This window comes from Schistocerca piceifrons, chromosome 1, assembly GCF_021461385.2.
Source record: "Schistocerca piceifrons isolate TAMUIC-IGC-003096 chromosome 1, iqSchPice1.1, whole genome shotgun sequence".
NCBI lineage: Eukaryota > Metazoa > Arthropoda > Insecta > Orthoptera > Acrididae > Schistocerca > Schistocerca piceifrons.
In genome coordinates this window covers 1,156,752,461-1,156,777,931 of record NC_060138.1, presented here as the reverse complement: position 1 = coordinate 1,156,777,931, position 25,471 = coordinate 1,156,752,461, and the positions used below count along the sequence as shown (strand labels likewise).

The window sequence follows — 25,471 nt, the reverse complement described above, 5'->3', positions numbered from 1 at the left end:
AAAGCTTTCCGGAAATCTAGAAATACGGAATCAACTTAAGATCCCCTGTCGATAGCGGCCATTACTTCGTGCGAATAAAGAGATAGCTGTGTTGCACAAGAACGATGTTTACTGAAACCATGCTGTACCTATCAATAGATCGTTCCCTTCGAGGTGATTCATAATGTTTGAATACAGTATATGCTCCAAAAACCTGCTGCAAACCGACGTCAGTGAAATAGGTCTGTAGTTCGATGGATTACTCCTACTACCCTTCTTAAACACTGAGGCGACTTGCGCAATTTTCCAATCTGTAGGTACAGATCTATCGGTGAGCGAGCGGTTGTGTATGATTTCTAAGTAGGGAGCTATCGTATCAGCGTAATCTGAAAGGAACCTAATCGGTATACAATCTGGACCTGAAGACTTGCCCGTATCAAGCGATTTGAGTTGTTTCGCAACCCGTAAGGTATTTCTAAGAAACTCATGCTAGCAGCTGTTCGTGTTTCAAATTATGGAATATTCCATTCGTCTTCCCTGGTGAAGGAATTTCGGAAAACTGCGTTCAATAACTCCGCTTTAGCGGCACAGTCGTCGGTAACAGTACCATCGGCACTGCGCAGCGAAGGTATTGACTGCGTCTTGCCGCTTGTGTACTTTACATACGACCAGAATTTCTTCGGATTTTCTACCAAATTTCGAGACAATGTTTCGTTGTGGCACCTATTAAAGGCATCTCGCATTGAAGTCCGTGACAAATTTCGCGCGTCTGTAAATTTTAGCCAATCTTCGGGATTTCGCGTTCTTCTGAACTTCGCATGCTTTTTCCGTTGCCTCTGCAACAGCGTTCGGACCTATTTTGTGTACCACGGGGGATCAGTTCCATCTCTTCCCAATTTATGAGGTATGAATCTCTCAATTGCTGTTGCTACTATATCTTTGAATTTGAGCCACGTCTCGTCTACATTTGCATAGTCAGTTCGGAAGGAATGGAGATTGTCTCTTAGGAAGGCTTCTAGTGACACTTTATCAGCTTTTTTAAATAAAATTATTTTGCATTTGTTTCTGGTGGATTTGGAAGAAACGGTATTGAGCCTAGCTACAACGACCTTGTGATCACTAATCCCTGTATCAGTCATGATGCTCTCTATTAGCTCTGGATTGTATGTGGCTAAGAGGTCAAGTGTGTTTTCGCAATCATTTACAATTCGCGTGGGTTCGTGGACTAACTGCTCGAAATAATTTTCGGAGAAAGCATTTAGGACAATCTCGGAAGATGTTTTCTGCCTATCACCGGTTTTGAACAAGTATTTTTGCCAACATATCGAGGGAAGGTTGAAGTCCCCATCAACTATAACCGTATGAGTGGGGTATTTATTTGTTACGAGACTCAAATTGTCTCTGAACTGTTCAGCAACTATATCATCGGAGTCTGGGGGTCGGTAGGAGGAGCCAATTATTAACTTAGTTCGGCTGTTAAGTATAACCTCCACCCATTCCAATTCGCACGGAGCATCTACTTCGTCTTCACTACAAGATAAACCACTACTGACAGACACAAACACTCCACCACCAATTCTGCCTAATCTATCTTTCCTGAACACCGTCTGAAACTTCGTAAAAATTTCTGCAGAACTTATTTCAGGCGTTAGCCAGCTTTCTGTACCTATAACGATTTCAGCTTCTGTGCTTTCTATTAGCGTTTGAAGCTCAGGGACTTTCCCAGCACAACTACAACAATTTACAACTACAATTCCGACTGTTACTTGATCCAAGCACGTCCTGTATTTGCCATGCACCCTTTGAGATTGCAGCCCACCCCGTACTTTCCCGAGGCCTTCTAACCTAAAAATACCGCCCAGTCCACGCCACACAGTCTCCGCTACCCGTGTAGTCGCCAGCTGAGTGTAGTGAACTCCTGACCTATTCAGCGGAACCCGAAACCCCACCACCCTATGGCGCAAGTCAAGGAATCTGCAGCCAACACGGTCGCAAAACCGTCTGAGCCTCTGATTCACACCCTCCACCCGGTTCTGCACCAAAGGTCCGCAGTCGGTTCTGTCAACGATGCTGCAGATGGTGAGCTCTGCCTTCGTCTCGTAAGCAAGACCGGCAGCCTTCACCAAATCAGATAGCCGCTGGAATCCAGAGAGAATTTCCTCGGATCCAAAGCTACACACGTCATTAGTGCCGACATGTGCCACCACCTGCAGCTGGCTGCACCCTGTGCTCTTCATGGCATCCGGAAGGACCCTTTCCACATCAGGAATGACTCCTCGCGGAATTCACACGGAGTGCATACTGGATTTCTTCCCCTCCTTAGCCGCCATATCCCTAAGGGGCCACATTACGCGCCTAACATTGGAGCTCCCAACTACCAATAAGCCCACCCTCTGTGATTGCCCGGACCTTGAAGGCTGAGAATCATCCTCTGAAAGAGGGCAGGCAGCTGCATCTGGCTCAGCCATAGACAGTGCCTGAAACCTGTTTGTCAGACGCACCGGGGAGGCTTTCTGATCAGCCTCCGGGGACGTCTTTCGCTGCCTGCCACGCCTTGGAACGACCTCCCAATCAACCACAGGCGAGGGCTCAGCCCCACTGCGGGCAGCAACCGGGGCAACCACAGCGGCAGACCGATCTGGGGACAGACGGGACGAGGTTGACATCCCCGTGATACCCAAGTCCGGCTCCCCACAGTGGTGTCCATTGGCAACAGCCTCAAGCTGCGCGACCGAAGTCAGCGCCGCTTGCAGCTGTGAGCGAAGGGATGCCAACTCAGCCCTCATCCGAACACAGCAATCACAGTCCCTGTCCATTCTAATCGATGTTGAACAACAGTTACTGAAACACGAGTCCGTGCCTAGATAACGCAAGGGAAACACGCAAAGAATGTATTAACTAAGCTGTACAAATGCCTAAGGACTGCGCTACAATCTGCCTGAATTTACGATTACAGTAACTAAAACTCGAAATTACACCTCCTATACGAAACTCACACGCAATTTAAGTAAGAATCTATGAAGTAAACACTAAAGCGCGATGCTACAACTCTCAAATACTATAATACGCCCGAAATTTATGAATTAGACAATGCAAGTACCCAAAAAACACTCAAAGATATTACGAATTAAACTATGTAACAAATAAGTAAGCTAGGGGAATACGACTTGCTGCTACAGCTGCTTATCCAACGGCGGCAGGGAGTTGAAACTGTCATAAAAGGGAAGGGTGGCCTTTTGAGCAAATAGTATATTTTGCCTTAAGCGATTAAGAAAACCATTGAAATGTAATCCGGATAGCCAGCCTAGAATTTGAACGTCTGTCCTCTCGAATGTAAGTCCAGTGTCGAACCATTGGCCTGCCTCACTTGGTATTTGTCAGTACGGTTCATCATTACACGCACTGTGGAAATAGTGAAAGAACCAGTTTCGAGCTGTGCATAATGTTATACCCGAAAAGTCTGCCGCAGAAGCAGACTCTTAAAATTTATTTCCAACAGTGATAAGTGAAAATGAATGTTTCCATTCCTTCGATCTGCTCTCTTTTAGCGGCCCATTCACGCCTCGCCGCCAAAGGAGACTCGGAGGCGATCGATCATGCACCTCAGTGGCTGTCCCCAGCACGGTTTCTCCATTTAGCAGCTATTTTCCACATTACTTTGTCGAGTTATTCCTGATGTGCCACATATTACTAACAGATTATCTACTGCATATTCTCTGAAGAAGTCTCTCTGTAACTGTCGAAATTTCGTACACTGGAGCAGAATTTTCCTGGGACATCATAGTTACGCACGTCCTGTAGATACTGAAACATCTAGCTCGAAAAGTCTCAGAAAATGTAAACGTAGAGTTCCGCGACAGTTGTCGTAGTCAGTAAAATTGTTCTTGGTACGTAAGGTCATTTTCAATGTGTAAACTTAGCAAAACCACCATGTGGAAAACCATTCTTACTCCTAATCATCAGCAGGACAAGCAGAGAGTTGAAATCCACTCCTTGATACTGGGCCGGCCACTGTGACCAAGCGGTTGTAGGCGCTTCAGTCTGGAACCGCGCTACCGCTACGGACGCAGGTTTGAATCCTGCCTCGGGCATAGATGTGTGTGATGTCCTTAGGTTAGTTAGGTTTAAGTAATTCTAAGTTCTAGGGGACTGATGACCTCAGATGTTAAGTACCATAGTGCTCAAAGCCATTTGGACCATTTTGAACCTTGATACTGGTGGCCTCCAGAGTTGTACATGTAATGTGGCACTAATCCACACTCATTTACGTTGTTACCATCTTCTACCCTGCATTATGCACTCGTTTTAGTCTTAACTATGCACTCCAGCAAAGAACGTCTTTGGTCGACCCAGCAGCCATTCGAATGGCTATGGGTTCCGATCACCTCCATTTCATTTTTCATACAGGTATAATTATGTCTTCCGGATCAGTCTTTATCCTGATGCATTTATACTGTTTGTGCGTGCGTCTCCGTGCTGGAAATAAATAGTATATAATAAGCCACACACAGTTTTCGCCTGCGGAATATTTAAGCAATAGAGGGCTGGATAAGTATCGTAGAATTCCTCAGACCTCTTTGAGAAACCGTCAGAAAAACACATCCTAACCAGCCACAGTGCTACAAACCTCAGCCCTCCGTTTCAAAGAATTAACAGGAGCGCTTGTTTCGTCGAAATATCGTAGAGTTTCAACTATGGAACTTTGACCTTGCAGGGGAACGAGTGCTATTCAGAAACCCTCTGGCAGATTACAATTGTGTGTCGGACCATGACTGAAACCGGGAACGTAATCTTCCCGCGATATGCTGTTACGGACTGATCTTTCCTGACACGGTGGACGACCATCTACACACATCCAAACATACGTACGTAATACTCAAACTACCATACGGTGCAGTGCGGAGAGTACCCTGTACCACTATCAGTCATTCTCTTTCCTGTTCCACTCACAAACAGAGCAAGCGAAAACGACTATCTATACTCCTCCGTAGGTGCACTAATTTCCTTTCTCTTATCTTGCCATCGTGGCCCTCACGCGAAATGTACATTGGGGGGGCAGGGGAACCGATCCGCAGTCAGTAGCAAATGCCGGTTCTCTAAATTTTCTCAACAGTGTTTCGCGAAAAGAACTTCGTGTTCTCTCTCGACTTTCAATTTGAGTTCACGAAGTATCTCAGCAATATTCGGGTGTTGATCGAATCTACCGGTAACAAATCTAGCAGCGCACCTGTAAATTGCTTTGACGACTTCCTTTAAACCTACCTGTTGGGGATCTGAAGCACTCAAGAGTAGGTCGCATTAGCGTTCTATACGCTGTCTCCTTTATTGATGCGATCAGTTTCCTAGAATTCTCCAAATAAACCGAAATCGACCATTCGCCTTTCCTACTATCGACTATACATGCTCGTTCCGTTTCGTATTGATTTGCAATGTTGCGCCTACACATTTAATCTCCGTGACTGTTTCAGGCAGCCTGTATCCACCTACTGTTAGTCAAAGACGACAATATGCCGTGCATTATAACGCCATTACCAAACATTCGCATATAGATCCTTACCCTATCCGTCAGATCGTTTATGTGTACGGGGTGTATCATAATTAAAAGAGTAAACGCATACGCTTAAAGTACACGACACTAGAAACAAAAAGTCTCAGGAAATATGGCCTCTAAAGCGCGTAACTAAAGAGCTATGAGCATTTCTTCATCTTACATAATGTGAAACAAATCTCCTCTTCTGCAAGCTCTCTGCTTTCCATATTTTGAGAGGTGGTAGAATGGATCAAAACAACAAAAAGATATCCAGTAAACGTGGGCTCTAAAATGCATGTCTTAAGAGCAACGAGCACTTCTTCATCTTCCCTAGTGTGACATACTATACTGAGCAAGTGCTCTTAGCACTTAAGGTATGCACTTTAGGGCATATGTTTATCGGCCATTTTTTTCTTGTTTTGGTCCATAATATCTCCTCACAAAATATGGATAGCAAAGAGCTTCCAGTAGAAAAGATTTGTATCACGGTATCGAAAATCGAAGATGAAGAAGTGCTCATAGCTCTACATCTACATGGATACTCTGAAAAACACATTTAAGTGCCTGGCAGAGGGTTCGTCGAACAACCTTCACAATTCTCTATGATTCCAATCCCGCATAGCGCGCGGAAAGAACGAACACCTCTATCTTTCTGTACGAGCTCTGATTTCCCTCATTTTATCCTGGTGATCGTTTCTCCCTATGTAGGTCAGTGTCAACACAATATTTTCACACTCGGAGGAGAAATTTGGCGATTGGAAATTCGTGAGTAGATTCCGTCGCAACGAAAAACGGCTTTCTTTTAATGATGTCCGGCCCAAATCCTGTATCATTTCTGTGACACTCTCCCCCATGTTTAGTGATAATACAAAACGTGGTGCCCTTCTTTGACCTTTTTCAGTGTACTACGTCGGTCCTATCTGGTAAGGACCCCACACCGCGCAGCAGTATTCTAAAAGAGGACGGACAAGCGTATTGTACGCAGTCTCCTTAGTAGATCTGTTACTATTTCTAAGTGTTCTCAATAAAACGCAGTCTTTGGTTAGTCTTCCTCACAACATTTTCTTTGTTCTATCTCTTATAGCCCACGTTTAATGAAATTTTTCGCTTCTAGTCTCGTGTAGTTCTAACTGTACGCGTTTACGCCATTAATTATGATACACCCTGTATAGAGAACAAGAGAGGTCCTATCCCATTTCCCTGGGGCTCTCCTCATGATGCCCTTTGTCTCTGATGAACACTCACCGTCCACGCCAGCGTACCGCGTTCCGTTGTTTAAGAAATGTTCGATCCACTCACATATCGGGGAATCTATTCCGTATGTTCGGATCTTCGTTAAGAGTCTACAGTGGGGCACAGTATCAAACGTTCTCCGGAATCCAGGTACTTGAACTCAGAACATGTTCAAAACCGATGTTAAGGACAACAGACTATATTTTGCGGGCCTCTTGTTTTACCCTTCTTATCTACAGGATGCTTTATTCTAGTAGCTTGCGAATTTGCGCAGGACGAGACATTAGCGGTAAATACAAGGTAAGTAAGAAAAGTACTGAAGCGACCTACTTACTGAGTTTGGGAATGTGTGAAATGTAAACTCGAGCATTTGCTAGAGACTAGAACGATATAAATACCTGTGTCAGTAAAGGCAATTTTTTCAGAAGTCTATGCTGCAGAAAAAAATACTCATTCGGATAAAAAAAATCACTTTTGTCTATTTTTTGAGCACTTGCAAAATTTTATTGTTCTCGAACAGAAAAATACAAGTAAAGAATTAATGTGTACTGCTGTGACAATCATGAGCAACGATTGTTGATTTTGTTTCCACGTGTGACACCGTGAATGCCACGATTGCCGTTTTAAGACTTCTAAACAGCCTTTGATAGCGTCCTGTTTTTATAATAACTTAAGACATTAATTCCATCTCTATAACAACATGAACAGTCATGATTTCTTTTAAGTTCTGTAAGAACTTTTTACGTTCATTAACTGGGAAAATTAAGAAGGAATACGAGTTAATGGAACATATTTGAAACATCTTGGTTTTGTTGAAAACGTTATACTGTCTCTCGAAAGTGCACATTAACTTAAGCGCCGAAAGGAAGAGCTTAGCAGAGCAAGTTCTATAGTAGTCTTGAAATTGTAAGGCGCCAAAAGGCATACTGGAATATATCAAACGTGAAGTAATACAGGAGGGAGTCTGAACTCCTTAAATAACATTAAAGCATTGGAAGATGATAACACACCAGAAGTTATAAAATATCGTAGAAAACAAACTAAGCAGAGAAAACAATGTTTGAAGAGGAAAGGTACCACGTTTGGAGAGGAGGATTAATCTCCTTGTTACATACAAAAGTTGGCGACTAACATGTCAGCAAGTAGAGTGTTTTAAGGATACTCCTATAGCATACAAATCATGGCTGCAGCATCTGTCACAATTGAGAATGGCTGGATGCCGACTTAGGAGAATTTCGGGCAGCATTAGGAAAGGCAGACCCAATGTGGAACAAATGAGTGTCTGAAGCGAAAATTGCAAGAAGCGACTAAAAAAGCTAGAGAATATTGGCGTACATTTCTGTATTTCAAAAGGACTATGACGGTATAGACTGACGGACCTCACTTAAGGCCCTATGAGAACTTGGAATACATAAGGAGACCCAATAGGAATTAGACAGTCTTGTTCAACCGTACTGTTTTTCAAAACTATGGTTAGCGGCTGTGGGATGAAATACGCAGAATCTAATGTCAAGAACGGAATACAAGTTGGCTTGATAATGGATGATCTCAAAATTAAGTGTTTGTCATTTGCAGATGATGAGATGTTTCTGCATCTCTGTCACAAAAACGGATAGATACACTTAAACAGCAAGAAAATCGCAACTACAGGAATAATGAGAAACAATAAGAGTTTACCATGAAAATTATGCACAAAGTATGAAAATATTACCTAAACTATGCACATAGTGTCAAAATATCGTAAGATTAGAAAAATTTGGTTATCTAGGAGAAGTTATTCAAGTAATGGAGGCAGAAAAGAAGCAATCAGAGCAAGACAGAGAAACAAGGACTTAGCATTTCACGTAACAAACAATGTTAACAATAAAATGCATTCTATAGGATGGGAAATATTCATCATTACAATATAGTATTTCGGCCAGATTGCGCATATGCATAAAAGGAACTAATTTTAAGACCAATAAAAATGATAAAGAAAAAAGGTAGAAAGGATGTGAGGATGTTCTTTGGAAACAGAGCTGCAATACAAAGATTTGAATTGAGTCATATAAAGGCGATGTTTCTGAGAAATACTGATCTTCATATTTATCTGCGATAATGATGTGAGCCAAAGCAATGAATTAAATTTAAATTAAGATGTAATAGATTTGTACATAATCGTATCGGCAAAATTAGAGATGAAATTAGGAAACGAAGACTGACGTTCTATGGACACTCAGATAGAATTGGAACTAGCAGATTGAAAAGAAAAATTGTACGGCATTTTGAAATATTAAAAGGCAAACCCAACAGACATAGGAAAATCCATCAAGATATATAAGAAATTGATATAAATAAGCAAGAAACTAAAGACACTACACAATACAGAATGAAAATTGGGTGTGTGCTAATATGCTCTTCACTTCCTCCTTGCTTCTTCGATCATGAATTGCACTGCTCCCAACGTAGCAGAATTCTTTGTCTTCGTCCACCTCGTGGTCCGCAATTCTGATGTTAAGTTTATTGTTAAACTCATTTTTGCTACTCCCCATTACTGTGGCCTTTCATTCAGTTACTCTCAATCCATTTCCTGTAGTTATTAGATAATTCGTTACACTCACCATATTCTGAAAGACGTAACAGTTCCTTTTTAAGATCCAGACCTGCTCTTATACTTCTTAAAACACGTCGCTAAGGCATCCTCAGATGATAGGGGAGGATCATCACTGTCCGCATAGTGATGCAGCGCACGGCCTTGCCTTGTGAAAAATATCAAAAAATATCTATAGATTGGATAGATTTTCTTCTGTCTTTAATATCCCAGTGTATCTGTTACAGGGTCTCCATGGCGCGACAAAATTTCGCTGGCCATCTTGGAGCTACAGGAGAAGGGTGAGATTCAGATCCTGTACGACAAGTGGTGGAAGAACCCAGGAGACACGTGCACTCGCACCGAGAAGGGCAAGGAGTCCAAGGCGAACGCACTTGGTGTCGACAACATAGGTACGTCCGCTCGTTCCAGGAAAAATCTTTTAAAATTCTTACTTTTAAAACTGTAACACATCTATAAAAAATTATAAAGTTGATAGAGCAAACCAAAGGGTTTTTGGAATGTTGTATGCTTGTGTACTAAGAAGCAGAATTGAAAAAAAAAGACAACGAAAGGCTTGAGGCTGTTTCCTGTTTTCACTTCAACAGTGTAAGGAACCATTTCCAGTGCGATGGTGTCACTTGTCGTTAAACTAATGATTCCTTAAGCAGTTTCCACCAATACTAACGCACTCCTCATTGCACTCTGCTAGGTAGTTTGGGGTTTCATTTACAATAAATTGGTCCCCAACGTAATCCACAAATGTTCTTGTTCACTCAGTGAAAGTTAGACACTAACGCATATTCCGTCTGTTTCTGTGTGTGTGTGTGTGTGTGTGTGTCTGTGTGTGTGAGAGAGAGAGAGAGAGAGAGAGAGAGAGAGAGTGAGAGAGAGAGATTGGCGAGTCAGAGAGATAGCTGGAGAGAGAATTGGCTTTATATAGTAAAATTGGTAAATACTTGGGAGCACAATCAAAACCCAAGAAGTACGATAACAATCTAGAGAGCTATGTATGTAATGCACAGATACTTTGAAGTAACAAATCGAAAAACTCTCAGACGAACTGTAGTACCGTCCTGGGAGTCGTACATCGATCGTATTTCGACTACATGCCTTGACTGGGTACGATATGTCGCATCTTTAACATGTACCGGATATAACGAAAAGATATCTGAGGACGTGTTAGATGACGATCAGTTTCTCTTTAGGAAAGGTAAAGGCACCAGAATGGAAGTTATGACGCAGTTGATAACTGAAGCAAGACTGAATAAAAATAATAGTCGTGGATGATAATTTGACTTTTTTTGTTTACAACGACAAATTATTATCTACGGCTGTGTAGAGAATCTATTGAAACTTATAAGCATCAGGATAATTTTAATGGGAAAGAGGAGGCAATGAAACTTAGCGACATATGGACAGTGGCTCCGCAGAATCACTAGACAGTTTTGTCTTTGACAAGACGATAATCGATAGGTAAGTTTTATCTCTGACAAGGATTATGTTCGTTCGTTACGTGTTACTTTGACCACATCCGCTTTCCTACAGTATTTATGTCGCTCTCGGACGTCCGACCGATCAATCGGCAAGAATCAGCGGAGGAGTACCTGTGAGGATATCCAGCGCAGTCCTGCACGACAAGTCAGGAACAGAACATCTACATCTACATCATACTCCGCAAGCCGCCTATTGCTGTGTGGCGGAGGGTACTTTGGGTACCACTATCTGATCCCTCCAACCCTGTGCCACTCGCGAATTGTGTGTGGGAAGAATGATTGTCGGTAAGCCTCTGTATTGCCTCTAATTTCTACATCTACATCTACATCTACATCCATACTCCGCAAGCCACCTGACGGTGTGTGGCGGAGGGTACGCTGAGTACCTCTATCGGTTCTCCCTTTCTCGAATATTCTTCTCGTGGTCAATAGGCGAGATGTATGTGGGGGAAAGTAATATGTTGTCTGAATCCTCCTGAAAAGTGCTATCCTCAAATTTCAATAGTAAATCTTTGAGTGATGCATAACGCCTTTCTTGTAACGTTTGCCAGTGGAGTTTGTTTAGCATCTCCGTAACGCTCTCTCGCCAGCTAAACGATGCCGTGACGAAACGCGCCGCTCTTCGTTGGATCTTCTCTATCCCCTCTATCAGTCCTACCTGATAGGGATCCCAGATAGATGAACAATACTCAAGAATCGGATGACCAAGTGCCTTACACGCCACTTCTTTCTTGGATGAGTTACATCTCCTTAAGATTCTTCCGATGAATCTGAGTCTGGTGTCTGCTTTTCCCACTATATGTTTTATATGGTCATTCCACGTATGGTCGCTGTTCGTAGTTGCGCCTAGATTTTTACGGCAGACGCTGTCTCCAGTTGTTTGTCGTCAGTAGTGTAGCTGTACACTAGTGGATTTCTTTTCTTATGTATGCGCAATATGTTACAATTATTTACTTTCAGGGTCAACTACCACAGTCTGCACCATTCATCCATTCTCTACAGGTCGTTCTGCAAATTCTTTCTATCTTCTGGCGTTGCTACTTTGGTACAGACAACTGCATCATCTGCGAATAGCGTTAAAGAGCATCCGAAGCCTTCTACTCGATCATTTATATATATTTTAAACAGTAACAGTCATATCACACTTCACTGTGGTATTCCGGATATTACCTTTATATCTGTCGATTTCATCCCGTTAAGAGCGACGTATGGAGTTCTACATGCAAGAAAGTCTTGAATCCAATCGCAGGTTTGCTGCCATAATCCGTAAGCTCGTATTTTTTTCATTAAAGGACAATACGGGAAGGTGTCAAATGCCTTACTGAAATCAAGGAATACGGTATCAGCCCGAGCGCCGCTGTCCACTGCGCTGTGGGTCTCATGGAGGAACAGAGCGAGCTGAGTTTCGCAGGAACTCTGTTTGCGAAATCCATGTTGATTTTTATAGAGCAGCTGTTCATTTTCCAAAAACGTCATAATTATTGAGCATAAAACATGTTCCATAATTCTACTACAGATTGACGTCAACGATATAGGTCTATAATTGTGTGGATTTGTCTTACGGCCTTTCTTAAAACGGGAATGACCTGCGCTTTTTTCCAGTAGTTACGCACCTTTAGTTGCTCAAACGATCTACGATAAATTACTGCTAGAAGAGGAGAAAGTTCTTACGCATAATCATTATAGAATCTTATAGGAATCTCATCTGGTCCTGAAGCCTTTCGACTACTAATCAATTGTAGCTGCTTTTCAGTTCCACGATCGGCTATCTCAATATCTGCCATTTAGATGTTCCTACGACGATTGAAAGGAGGGACAACGCTTCGATCTTCCACGGTGAAACAACTTCGGAAGAGCGCTATCAGCATTTCGGCGTTCTCTCTGTTATCTCCAGTTTCGATGCCGGTGTGGTCACTGAGAGAAGGAATAGAAGTTTTTGACCCACTTACTTATTTTACATACGACCAAAATCTCTTACAGTTTTTTCTCGTTGGGTGACAACGTCTTACTTTCAACATCATTGAACGCTTCTCTTATTGCTCTTCTTACGCTCATTTTCGCTTCGATCAGCTCTTGTTTGTCACCTAGGCTTTTGCTCCTTTTAAAGCTGAGATGAAGTGCTCATTGTTTACGTAGCGCTTTTCTAACGCAGCTATTAAACCATGATGGGTCTTTCCCATCCCTTAAAATCTTGCTCGGAACATACTTGTCTAAGGCATATTGAACGATACTTTTGAATTTTTTCCTTTGTTCTCCACATCTTCGTCCTCATCGCAGCATATTTGATGGGTGACTGCTGAGATATTCTGAAATTTGTATCCTGTCACCTTGCTGAGCAAGTACATCTTCCTACCTTTCTTAACATTCCTTGTAGGACCCGTCGTCATAGATGCTGTCACAGCCTTACGATCAGTGATACCTTCCTCTACGTTAACTCATTCGGTAAGTTCAGGTCTGTTTGTTGCCAGGAGGTCTAAGGCGTTACCCTCACGAGTTGGTTCTCTAACTACGTAGGTTGGAATTTAAATAGTGATAACACTGCTGTGGAGACACTATGCAATGGAATCTCTTATTGTCGCTGATAGCACACACGTTTTGTTGGCATACCTCCCTTACCTCCGAGCAGATGAACTCGTCCGTCCCACGCCCCCTCTTGCGCGCAATCGAGGTAAATACAGTCACTTGTGAGCGAGCGGTTTATCGTAACCATGTCACTATGTTTTCGATACAGGAGCAACGGAGTTGGATCAAGATTGAATGTGTCAGAGGTCCTATAGCACGACAGTGTCATCAAGGCCTTCAAGAGGCGTGCGGGGAATCGGCATTGCCGTACAGAACAGTGGCACGTTGGGTAAAAGCCTTCAACGAAGGTCGGAAAACTGAGGGAGACATGCATCGGACAGGTCGTCCTAGCCTCTCTGAAGAAAAAGTACATCGACGCCATACGAATCGTGAGCTCACCCACGAAACCGGATTAGCACATACGACTGTGATTCGCATCCTGAAGGAACGCCTGGGCATGCGAAGAACTGCATCACGATGGGTTCCGCATTACTTGACGGAAATGCAGAAATGGATGCGTTACGACGCTGCTCAGACGCACATGGTGCGCTATGAGCTCGAAGGAGAGGCTTTCTTATGCCGTATCGTAACACTGGATGAGACACGGGCCACATCGTACGAGCCAAAACTAAAACGTCAATCCAATGAATTGTGCCATAATGGGTCGCCGCGAAAATTGAAAGAGCGTCAGAGCTCCAGTATGGTGAAAGTTATGGTGATTCACGTGTACGACTGTGATGGTGTTATACTAACACATTACGTTCCTCCACGGCAGACCGCCAATGCACAGTATTATTATTCGTTTTAGGAGCATCACCTGCGACCGGCTTTGCGCAAGAAGCGGCGACACTTTCTGCGCAACCCACCCATCATTTTGCACGACAATGCGCGGACGCATATAGCGCAGGCTGTTGCTGCTCTGTTCGGTCGATGGTACTGTGAAGTACTGTACCATCCACCATACTCCCCGGACTTAAGTCCTTGTGATTCCGAGATGAAAGAACCACTTCGTGGCATTCGCTTCAGAACTGTTCCAGAGATTCGACAGGCAGTAGACCGCTCCATTCGCACCATCAACAGTACAGGCTCTGCTAACGGCATACTACGCCTTCCACATCGCTGGCAACGCTGGTGACTACTTTGAAGGACAGTAGCAGGTGAAAACATGTAACTCTTTTGTATCGGTTGTGAATAAACAGTTGCCACTATTTAAGTTCCAACCCTCGTATCTGCAGGTAATTTTCAGACAGGACATCCAGAACAATGCCACACGATTCCCTGTCTCTGGCACCAGTTTTGATGACGTAACACTCCTAATCTATACCTGGGGAGTTGAAGTCACTCCATATTACAACGGTATGATGAGGAAAATTGCTAATGATATTTTACAAGTTCTCTCTGAAGCGCTGTACAACTACAAATGCTGACCCAGGTGGTCTATAAAAGGATTCGAAGAGTTTCTTGGACCACGACCTCAGGTACCGGAAAGTTTGCCAGCAGCTATGTCATTCCGTCGTGAAAGGCTTCATTCTATAAATAGGATATCTGTTAAGACACCAGGGAATAACGTATGTTTCAATTGCTACTCGGAGATTTGCCACAAGAGAGGAATTCTTGGAAGGGCGCATCAAACCATCAGTGACCGATGCCTCAAGAGTCCTCCCTCGGGCATGGGTGTGTGTGTTTGGCCTTAGGCTAATTTAGGTTAAGTAGTGTGTAAGCTTAGGGACTGATGACCTTAGCAGTTAAGTCCCATAAGATTTCACACACATTTGAACATTTTTTGATGACTCAAGAAAGAGAAGGGGATGGTGACGACAAGTTTAGCTTTATAACAGCGCGTAGAGAGGCATTTAAACAATCATTCTTCCTGAGCTCCATACGTGAGTAGAATGATGTAAAGACCCAATAAGTGGTAAAGTGGGACGTACCCTTTGCCATGCACTTCAGAGGGGTTCGAAGATTATAGAGGTAGAATTAGAAGCTTTTCCTATAATTTGGTCATTCTACTTGACATGCTCCTACGGCTTATTTGTTTGTTGTTCAGCGAGCTGTTTACACACACTTCTGTTTCCTGCTGTTGTCCACTGCCAGATGAAGCCTGCAAGTTTCTTCAGTTGTTCATCCCAGCGTTTGGGTTACCTGCGGCGTGGTCTTCGTCTTTCTCTGCGACTACAGTCTAGTACTGCCTTCGTCCGTCTTCGGCCGTTTTTTCGTGCGATATGTGCTGCCCGTTTCCACTTTACAGCCTTTAACCTTTCCACAACCTCCGGAATGCCTCTTCTTGCTCTTATGTCTTCACATCTTCTCCGGTCTGTCTTAGTGATCCCTAGCAGTGACCCTTCCATAGCTCTCTGAGACGTTCGTAGTTTCTATGACAAACTCATATAAAATCTCTGTTCCACACCCATATGTTAATACGGGAAGAATATGTTGTTTCAGAAGAAACTTTAGTAAAGTCGATGGTGTATGAGATTTAAAAGCCGTGGTGTTTCTTCCATAAACCTTCCAGCCTTATCTTCAATCGGCCAAAATTTCAGGTTTTATTTGTCCTTTATGTCAATAAACTGTCTCAGACAAACATATTCGTTAACGTTGTTTCGATAGTTGTTGTTCAGTATTATTTTTCTTGCAGTTATCCTCTTCTTGTGCATTATTACTTGTTTTGGACAGATTTATAATTAGATCGCCCTTTTCGCAATTCTCTGATAAATCCTTTATAGAGGATTGCAATTCCATCATGTTGTTGGATAGTACTACTATCTTGTTTGTTAACCTCAAGATAGAGAATCCTTTCCTATTTACTGTAATTCCTGTTTCTTTCCAAATGATTTTGGGCTTAGCCATATCAGGGGCTGCTATAAGCAGTTTCAGGGATATAGTCACCTTGCTTTAACCCTCTTCCAATGGAATATACCCTCATGTGATTTTCTGTGCAAACAGAAGTCATCGGGGCACATAAACATATTATCACATAATATGTGTGAATACTTTTTGTATAGAAGCATAATCTTTGCTTTGAACCAGGAGTCGAGGATGCTGCCTTTCAGTGCACAGGCAGTAAATATTTTAGCCAGATGTTTTCTGCTCCTTCAGCAGTAAGCATACATACACTAAGACAAAAAGAAAAAGAAGCAGCGACCCAGCACGAAGGAATTATCCAACTCGGGCGGAAAACGGTAGATGTGATTTGCAGGTACAGACAGGCAACTCATTACAGTTACAGAGAAATTGGATTATTTATTCAAGATAAAATGTTTCGTAAATTGAGGAGGTCGATAAGGCGATGGTTCAGCTCTGTCCCTTATGCAATCACTTTTTCGGCTTGACATTGATTGACAGAATTTTTTGGGTGTTCTCCAGAGGGATATTGAGCCTAATTCTGTCTAGTTAACGCGTTAGATCGTCAAAATCCCGAGCTGGTTGGAGTGCTCTGCCCACAACGCTCCAAACGTTCTAAATTTGGGAGAGACCCAGCGACCTTGCTGGCCAACCTTGGGTTTGACAAACACGAAAAAAAGTAATAGAAAGGCTTGCTGTGTGCGGGCTGGCATTATATTGCTGAAATGGAACGGAAGAGTTTCACTTTCAGTAACTGACTATGTAACAGCTAATAAAAAAATAAGCTTTCAAGTTCAAGATACTCATGTATTTAAATGTGTCGATATAAGATATGATAACTTCCTAGTCATTTCAAAGGTTGAAATACAAGCAAGATGAAGGATACACACACAAAGCTAAATAAAATCTAAACCAGAACTTGAAATATGAAGTTCATGTTTTTCAAGAGGGAAGCGCAATTAATTTATATCAAAACCCACACACGAATTCCACATAGTTGAAACTAAGGACAATATTGAAGATGAATGGGAACGATTAAAATCAGCAATGTTGAAAACAGCTAATGATGCACTACAGAAAATTAAAGTATCAAATGGGAATAGGAGTCTATAAGTATAGAAAAAGGAATAGCCAACAATATTACAGAAAAATGGTTAAAAAGATATCACAGTGAAACCTGGGAAAGCTAATGCTGAACATGACTTCCACACAAGACGGATTATAGTGTTTAAACCTATTAAGCATGAGAATAAAACACATAAAGTTACTGCAAACGTTAATATAATAACAGAAAATCAATGTATACACCATTACAGAAATTTATGGTATGATGAAGATACTGAAGAGAGTTATACTATAAGAAATGGTAACAACTCTGTAGATGAAATAGACATAGAAGAATTAAAAGCTGCCCGAAACGTAACTAAAATGGAAAATTTACTGGGCTAGATAGCATTCATGCTGAATTAATCAAGTATAGAGAGATTAGTTTTGAATTTTGCTTCCTCAGTTTTTTAAATATGTATTGGAAGAACTGTTCTGTACCTGAAAAATGGAACACAGCTAAAGTTATTTCTATATATTTTGCAGGACATAGGAAATTATAGAGGAATAAATCTACTTAATGTAGGATATAAAATTTATCGGATGGTTCTTCAACAAAGATTACAAACTACCGCTGATGTAGTAATCTCAGAGGAACAATCAGGCTTTAGGAAGGGGCGTTCGTGTTGTGATAATATATTTGTATGAATGAAATTGCTGAGAAACGTCAGGAATTTGGCTTAGAAACGATTTAAGGATTTATTAATTATGAAAAACCATTTGATGAGGTCAACAGACCGCGTTTGTGGTAAATATTGGAAAGATTTTTCCTAAATACATTATTAATACCATAAAGAGTCGAGGGTATTGTAGGTACAATATTAGTAATAAGTTTAGGTTCGAAAAAGTCAGATGAAATTTTAATAAATCAGGGTGTTCGACAAGGGCGTAATCTATCATCCGCTTTATTTAATTTATATTCTGCCGATCTAGTTATGAAGTGGAAAGATGAAATACTGTTAGGGATTAAAACAGAATCTAGTATACCATTAAATACTCTGTTATATGCTGATGAGCAGATAATTATACAAGAACAAAAAGATAATTTATAAATAGCAGTATAACTTAACTATATCTGCAATGAAGACGAAGATACCTGCTCTCAAAGGAATGAATCCAGTCAGATCTAAAATAATTTTAAATGAGAAAGCTTTAGAAAAAGTAACGACTTCAGTTATCTAGGATGTGATACTGCTTTTAAATATGGCAAAGGTATTGAGAAGAAGGTTAATAAATATAGAGCAATCTGTGGAACAATCAGAAGAACTTTAGGAAAAAATCAAGAAAGGAAAGAAGTGAGATTCTATAAAGTTATTGCTGCATCTAGTGTTGTACAGGGTTCCAAATCGTGGATAGTCAACAAAACAAGAAAAGTTACATATATAAGCAGCAGAGATGAAGTTCAAGAGAGATTTAAGGTACTGTAATAATTAAATGGATCAAACAACGGCTGAAACTACAAGATCAGATTAGAAAATCTTTCCAGTTATATGACAAGACAGAAGACAATGGAATGAAGCGGATGTATCATGTTGGCAGAATGACAGAAAATAGAGTGCTTAAAAAAGAAAACAAAGTATCGGCCGGTAGGAAAGAGAGATCTACGTAGATCTCGTAAGAGATGGCTGAATGGATGGACGTTAGAGACCGGAACAAGTGATTAAAACACCTAATCCTTGGAAGAACATGACGATGATGATGATGCGTGTAAGCCGAGAATTGTTTACCATTAAGTGCAAGAATATCGCCGAAGTCCTGTTGTGCTGTAAGTGTGCGGCAGTTAACAACCAAAGGGGTTCCATTATGAAAACAAATGGCACCCCAGACCATCACGCCTGGTTATCTGGCCGTCTGGCTGGCGACATTCAGATTGGAATCCCACTGCCGTCCGTTGCGTCTCGAGGCACGTCTTCTGTAGATATCTGGCTCAGTTCGAGGCGGGACTTGCGACTGAAGACAATTCTACCACAATAACTGATATTCCAGACCAAAGACGTGTCTGAGGATGCCCTGAACAATAGTGGGATGCAAAACCGACTGTCTCCGACGATATGGCCTGACAGCCAGGAGTGCCATTCCCTTTCATAGCAGGACCCCTTTGTTGTCATCCCCGTCACCCTTACGAAACAGTCGTACGTCGCTGATATTCTACGCCCTGTCTCCCTGTCTTGTTTCCATCCTAGGCTTACATTTCAGCAAGATGATGTCCAACACTCGGCGAGAGTTTCTACTGTTTATCTTCGCGCTTGTCAAACCCTATCTTCGCCAGAAAGGTCGCAGGAACTCTCTCCAACTTAGAATGGTTGCACAGATTATAGGCAGTGTCCTCCAACCAGCTCGGTATTTTGACGATCTAACACGCCAACTGGACAGGATTTGGCACGATTTCGCTCATAACAACATCCAATGACACTGTCATTCAAAGCTAACGCGATTCATGGCTTGCATAAGGGCCAGAAGTGGGCCAATGCGTTACTAACTTGTTCACTTTGTGAAGCTCTTTCTCTTGAATAAATCATCCAGTTTTCCTAAAACTGCAGTTATTTCTTTGCCTGTAGATGCATACAGCGTCGCTTGTTTACTACCTTTTACAATAATTGATCATCTGTTTTCGAGTTAGCAAACTGCACTAACAGTGTTCCATCATTACAGGTGGCGTCTTCGTAGTTCTGCTGTGTGGTCTCGCCATCGCTGTAATCGTAGCGATATTCGAGTTCTGCTACAACTCCAAGAGAAACACGCAGTCAGAACTGGTGAGTGCTCGCTTTAACTTCTAATTAAACCTAAGATTTCTTTTTCCTACTGTGAAACACGTTTCCTCGCTCCTTCATTCTATTCTCGCCCTGCTATCTGACGTTATGCAAAGTGTTTCCTATATTTTTCTTTTTCATCATCTGCTTTCAAAAGATATGCGATTTTTTTTCTGTCGTCCATGAGCAGACAGATTTTAGCAGAATTAATTAACGATGTACCTGTGCATCTTTGGCCTCGACATATGCAGTGAAGGAGCACGTAAGCTTGCTTGATCTACGATGACCTCCATTACGTGATATACACAATTATTGATTGAAGGAAGATTAGAATTTAACGTCCCAGCGACATCGACGTAATTAGAGACATAGCACATGCACGGAGTGTTGCGACGAGTTGAAGGAAATCGCCATGCCCCTCCATTGGAACCATCCCGGCAGTTGCCCGGAGTGATGCAGGTAAATTACGGAAAGCCTAAACCAGAATGTCAGGTTGCGGCTCTGAACCGTCGTTCTCCGGAATGCTAGTCAATTGTGCTAATCATTGCGCCACCTCGCTCGGTTCATCTTTACAGAAGATGGCGTGAACAGTTCTGGCGCGTGACAGGCCATTTGGACTATTCTTAAAGACAATGATGAAGTATTTACAGAGAAAGTATCTCATTTGGCTAGTAACATATGTTTTTGCGGTAGTGTTGTCTGCAGGTCTATATCACGCTTAACGTGGCATGTTTCGAGCAGCTGTTCGCCTGAACGACGGCGTAGGTGTACATGTCCTTCGTACACGACCTGGTGTAACAAGAAACGTGATTTATCCGACCAACTGACAAGTTATAATGATCCAATGTCGCATCTCGATGAGCCCGCCGTCTACAATGACGTCGCGGTCGAAGGGACACTCATGTCGACTTCCTTTTTTAGCGCCATTTTCCCTCACATCGCTCCGCACACTCTGCAAATACCAGTCTTTTCATTTAGATTTTCAATTTCAGCAAGCATTTTTCAAGAATACTGATGCGAGGAAACAGTACACTAAGTGAATTAAAAATTATTTTTTAACGCAACTGGTGTTGTGTTTCTTCACATCGGGTATCTTGTTATTCCACTCACACCGCCACCTCCCAGTGTAGTCGGACTTCTTCTTTTATGCCACCTATACTTGCTTCACACAGTCAGAGAGAAAGACAGGACGTGAAGAAAGCTCGGTAGTAAGACTCTCTCACACAGTGATAGTAAAATTATGTTCTACTGTGATTTCAAAAGAACAATTCAAGTATTTACCGAAAATTACGAAAAAAATGTAATATAAATTAAAAGTATCGGCACCCGATATTACCATTTCGATAGCGATAACGATAGCGACATATAGGCGAAAAACGTGCCCTCATTATTCCGGGGGCGATTGCACGTATCGGCATGTGGTTTTCGGCGAATCATAGCCGACTATGGGGCACTAAGTTGGTACACGCACAATAATCACAACGTTTATATTGACAGAAATTATCAAACAAGTACATGTTTTTAAATGGGACGCTATACTTTGTTTACCATCATTCGAACGCTCTGGAAACGACACGTATAGTGATGTAAAGCGTGTTGCTATTGTGATTCAAACTTTGCTTAAAAGACGCTTAGAAATATTGTACGATTGAAGGTCGAGGCGGTCGGAAGCGGCTGCTGACTGTAAACACGCCGCGTCGTGCAACTAGTAGGTCGTGCGACGTTTCACAGTAGGACGTGCGTCTCGTATCCAGACGTAGTTGCTGTTGGAACATTACGTCCAGATATGTACACAAATCAGGAGAAGTTAGACATGTTACTACTGTGTGGCGAATGTCGCATGAATGCTGTCGAAACCGTTCGGCGGTACAGGGATACGTATCCTGATCGTCGGTGTCCTACTCGCCAGGCCATTGCTAGATTGATTACTACACTAGTGCGAACAGGCAGACTTAACAGCAAACAAAGGAGGAGGAACAAGACTCCAACCGACAGAGACCACGAAGAGGCTGTTCTGGACATGACGTTTATCTACACTCATTGTGGCACGAGGCTTACTGCCGCGGGATGTGGGGTCAGCCAGACGAGTATCATGCGCATTCTGCACCGGCATCAGTCCCACCCATATCACCTTTCACTCCATCAGGGACTCGAAGGACGCGATTTCGAACGTCGTGTGGAATTTTGTCGGTTTGCTCTGCGACGCCTGCGAGATGATAATACATACTTCATCACGGGAATGTAAATTTACGCAAGATACACTACTGGGCAGCTGAGAACCCACATTGGCTGCGTCAGGTATAGCACCAAAGGCTATGGCGCGTCAACGTGTGGTGCGGCATTGTAGGACATTATATCGTAGGACCTTATTTCATTACAGGAGTAGAAAAAAATGGCTCTGAGCACTACGGGACTTAACTGCTGAGGTCATCAGTCCCCTAGAACTTAGAACTACTTGAACCTAACTAACCTAAGGACATCACACACATCCATGCCCGAGGCAGGATTCGAACCTGCGACCGTAGCGGTCGCGCGGTTCCTTACTGTAGCGCCTAGAACCGCTCAGCCACTCTGGCCGGCCTGCCCAGCTCACTCCTCACGTGTGGCAAGCCAAATATTGAACGACACATTTCCTGACCGCTGGATTGGACGGAATGCTGCAGTACAATGGCCTGCCAGGCTCTCCGATTTGACTCTACTTGATCTCTTTCTGTGGGGAACACTGAAAGATGCGGACTACCGCGAAACCCCAAAGAAACAAGACGACATGCACCGCCGAATCGTAACATCTTGCTCCGCCATATCATCCACTGACCTTTCATCTGTTGCCCATTCTCCTGAACGTCGATTACAGATGTGTCTTGCAGCCAAGGGTATACCGTTTGAGTACATGCTTAAGTAAAGTACAACGCCATGTTTTGTTAAGAACACTATGAATTGTGAAGGTTATCAGTAGGTATCAATGTACACTCCTGGAAATGGAAAAAAGAACACATTGACACCGGTGTGTCAGACCCACCATACTTGCTCCGGACACTGCGAGAGGGCTGTACAAGCAATGATCACACGCACGGCACAGCGGACACACCAGGAACCGCGGTGTTGGCCGTCGAATGGCGCTAGCTGCGCAGCATTTGTGCACCGCCGCCGTCAGTGTCAGCCAGTTTGCCGTGGCATACGGAGCTCCATCGCAGTCTTTAACACTGGTAGCATGCCGCGACAGCGTGGACGTGAACCGTATGTGCAGTTGACGGACTTTGAGCGAGGGCGTATAGTGGGCATGCGGGAGGCCGGGTGGACGTACCACCGAATTGCTCAACACGTGGGGCGTGAGGTCTCCACAGTACATCGATGTTGTCGCCAGTGGTCGGCGGAAGGTGCACGTGCCCGTCGACCTGGGACCGGACCGCAGCGACGCACGGATGCACGCCAAGACCGTAGGATCCTACGCAGTGCCGTAGGGGACCCCACCGCCACTTCCCAGCAAATTAGGGACACTGTTGCTCCTGGGGTATCGCCGAGGACCATTCGCAACCGTCTCCATGAAGCTGGGCTACGGTCCCGTACACCGTTAGGCCGTCTTCCGCTCACGCCCCAACATCGTGCAGCCCGCCTCCAGTGGTGTCGCGACAGACGTGAATGGAGGGACGAATGGAGACGTGTCGTCTTCAGCGATGAGAGTCGCTTCTGCCTTGGTGCCAATGATGGTCGTATGCGTATTTGGCGCCGTGCAGGTGGGCGCCACAATCAGGACTGCATACGACCGAGGCACACAGGGCCAACACCCGGCATCATGGTGTGGGGAGCGATCTCCTACACTGGCCGTACACCACTGGTGATCGTCGAGGGGACACTGAATAGTGCACGGTACATCCAAACCGTCATCGAACCCATCGTTCTACCATTCCTAGACCGGCAAGGGAACTTGCTGTTCCAACAGGACAATGCACGTCCGCATGTATCCCGTGCCACCCAACGTGCTCTAGAAGGTGTAAGTCAACTATCCTGGCCAGCAAGATCTCCGGATCTGTCCCCCACTGAGCATGTTTGGGACTGGATGAAGCGTCGTCTCACGCGGTCTGCACGTCCAGCACGAACGCTGGTCCAACTGAGGCGCCAGGTGGAAATGGCATGGCAAGCCGTTCCACAGGACTACATCCAGCATCTCTACGATCGTCTCCATGGGAGAATAGCAGCCTGCATTGCTGCGAAAGGTGGATATACACTGTACTAGTGCCGACATTGTGCATGCTCTGTTGCCTGTGTCTATGTGCCTGTGGTTCTGTCAGTGTGATCATGTGATGTATCTGACCCCAGGAATGTGTCAATAAAGTTTCCCCTTCCTGGGACAATGAATTCACGGTGTTCTTATTTCAATTTCCAGGAGTGTATTATTAAACGATATGTGTCAATGACCAGTAACATTCTTGAAGGCCGGCCGGTGTGGCCGAGCGGTTCTAGGCGCTTCAGTCCGGAGCCGCGCGCCCGCTACGGTCGCAGGTTCGAATCGATGTGTGTGATGACCTTAGGTTAGTTACGTTTAAGTTGTTCTAAGCTCTAGGGGACTGATGACCTCAGATGTTAAGTCCCGTGGTGCTCAGATCCATTTGAACCATTCTTGAAGTATAAATGTAACGTGTGTGGACAATATGTATACCACGTATGTTGTCCTTCTGTCGTATTGTTTTCTGGTAGGTGGTCAGCAAATGAATGTGAATAAAATGATTATCTTATCAAATGTGTATTCTCTCTAATTATTATGTTCAATACTATCTGTGGAAACAGGAGTTTCACAGCAGACACTTTGTTACCCCACAGACACACTCAGGTGTCACCCGCTGAAGAGTTTTCCTTGACGCATCCATCAATAACATTATCAGCGGCTTACTGTGTGTGTCAGGTGTGACACGTAAGCAGGAAAGGGGCAAAGCTTAAACGAGCAACTGCGTGACAAAGCGGTTGCTATGTTGACAGAATAACTATTCGTTTCAGCCTGGGAATGTCCGTACATTTGGCATAGTTCTCATAATCCCCTTTTGATATGCAATTAGCTAGCATATGCCACAGTTAAATACGAAACGGGACTTGCCACACTTATACCTATGGTGAATCGTGAAGACGGCGGATGAGGATTTACCTACGTTCAAATGGCTCTGAGCACTAAGGGACTTAACTTCTGAGGTCATCAGTCCCCTAGAACTTAGAACTATTTAAACCTAACTAACCTAAGGACATCACACAAATCCATGCCCGAGGCAGGATTCGAACCTGCGACCGTAGCGGTCGCGCGGCTCCAGACTGTAGTGCCTAGAACCACTCGGCCACTCCGGCCTGCGGATTTACCTACGTAACGTAGGCCATGCATGCTGCATAGAACACGGCAACTCGGCCTGCGGGTCCCGCGAGG

General features: G+C 43.5%; 1 protein-coding gene across 1 annotated transcript in view; it reads left to right on the top strand.

Annotated features, from left to right (window-relative positions):
- The window catches only part of LOC124778790 (glutamate receptor ionotropic, kainate 2), a 341,610-nt gene that overhangs the window by 299,265 nt on the left and 16,874 nt on the right, over positions 1-25,471 (top strand). The window contains exons 15-16 of the mRNA XM_047253668.1: positions 9,560-9,724; positions 19,967-20,067. Of these exons, the coding sequence (XP_047109624.1) occupies positions 9,560-9,724; positions 19,967-20,067 (266 nt within the window). The remainder of the gene's footprint in view (positions 1-9,559; positions 9,725-19,966; positions 20,068-25,471) is intronic.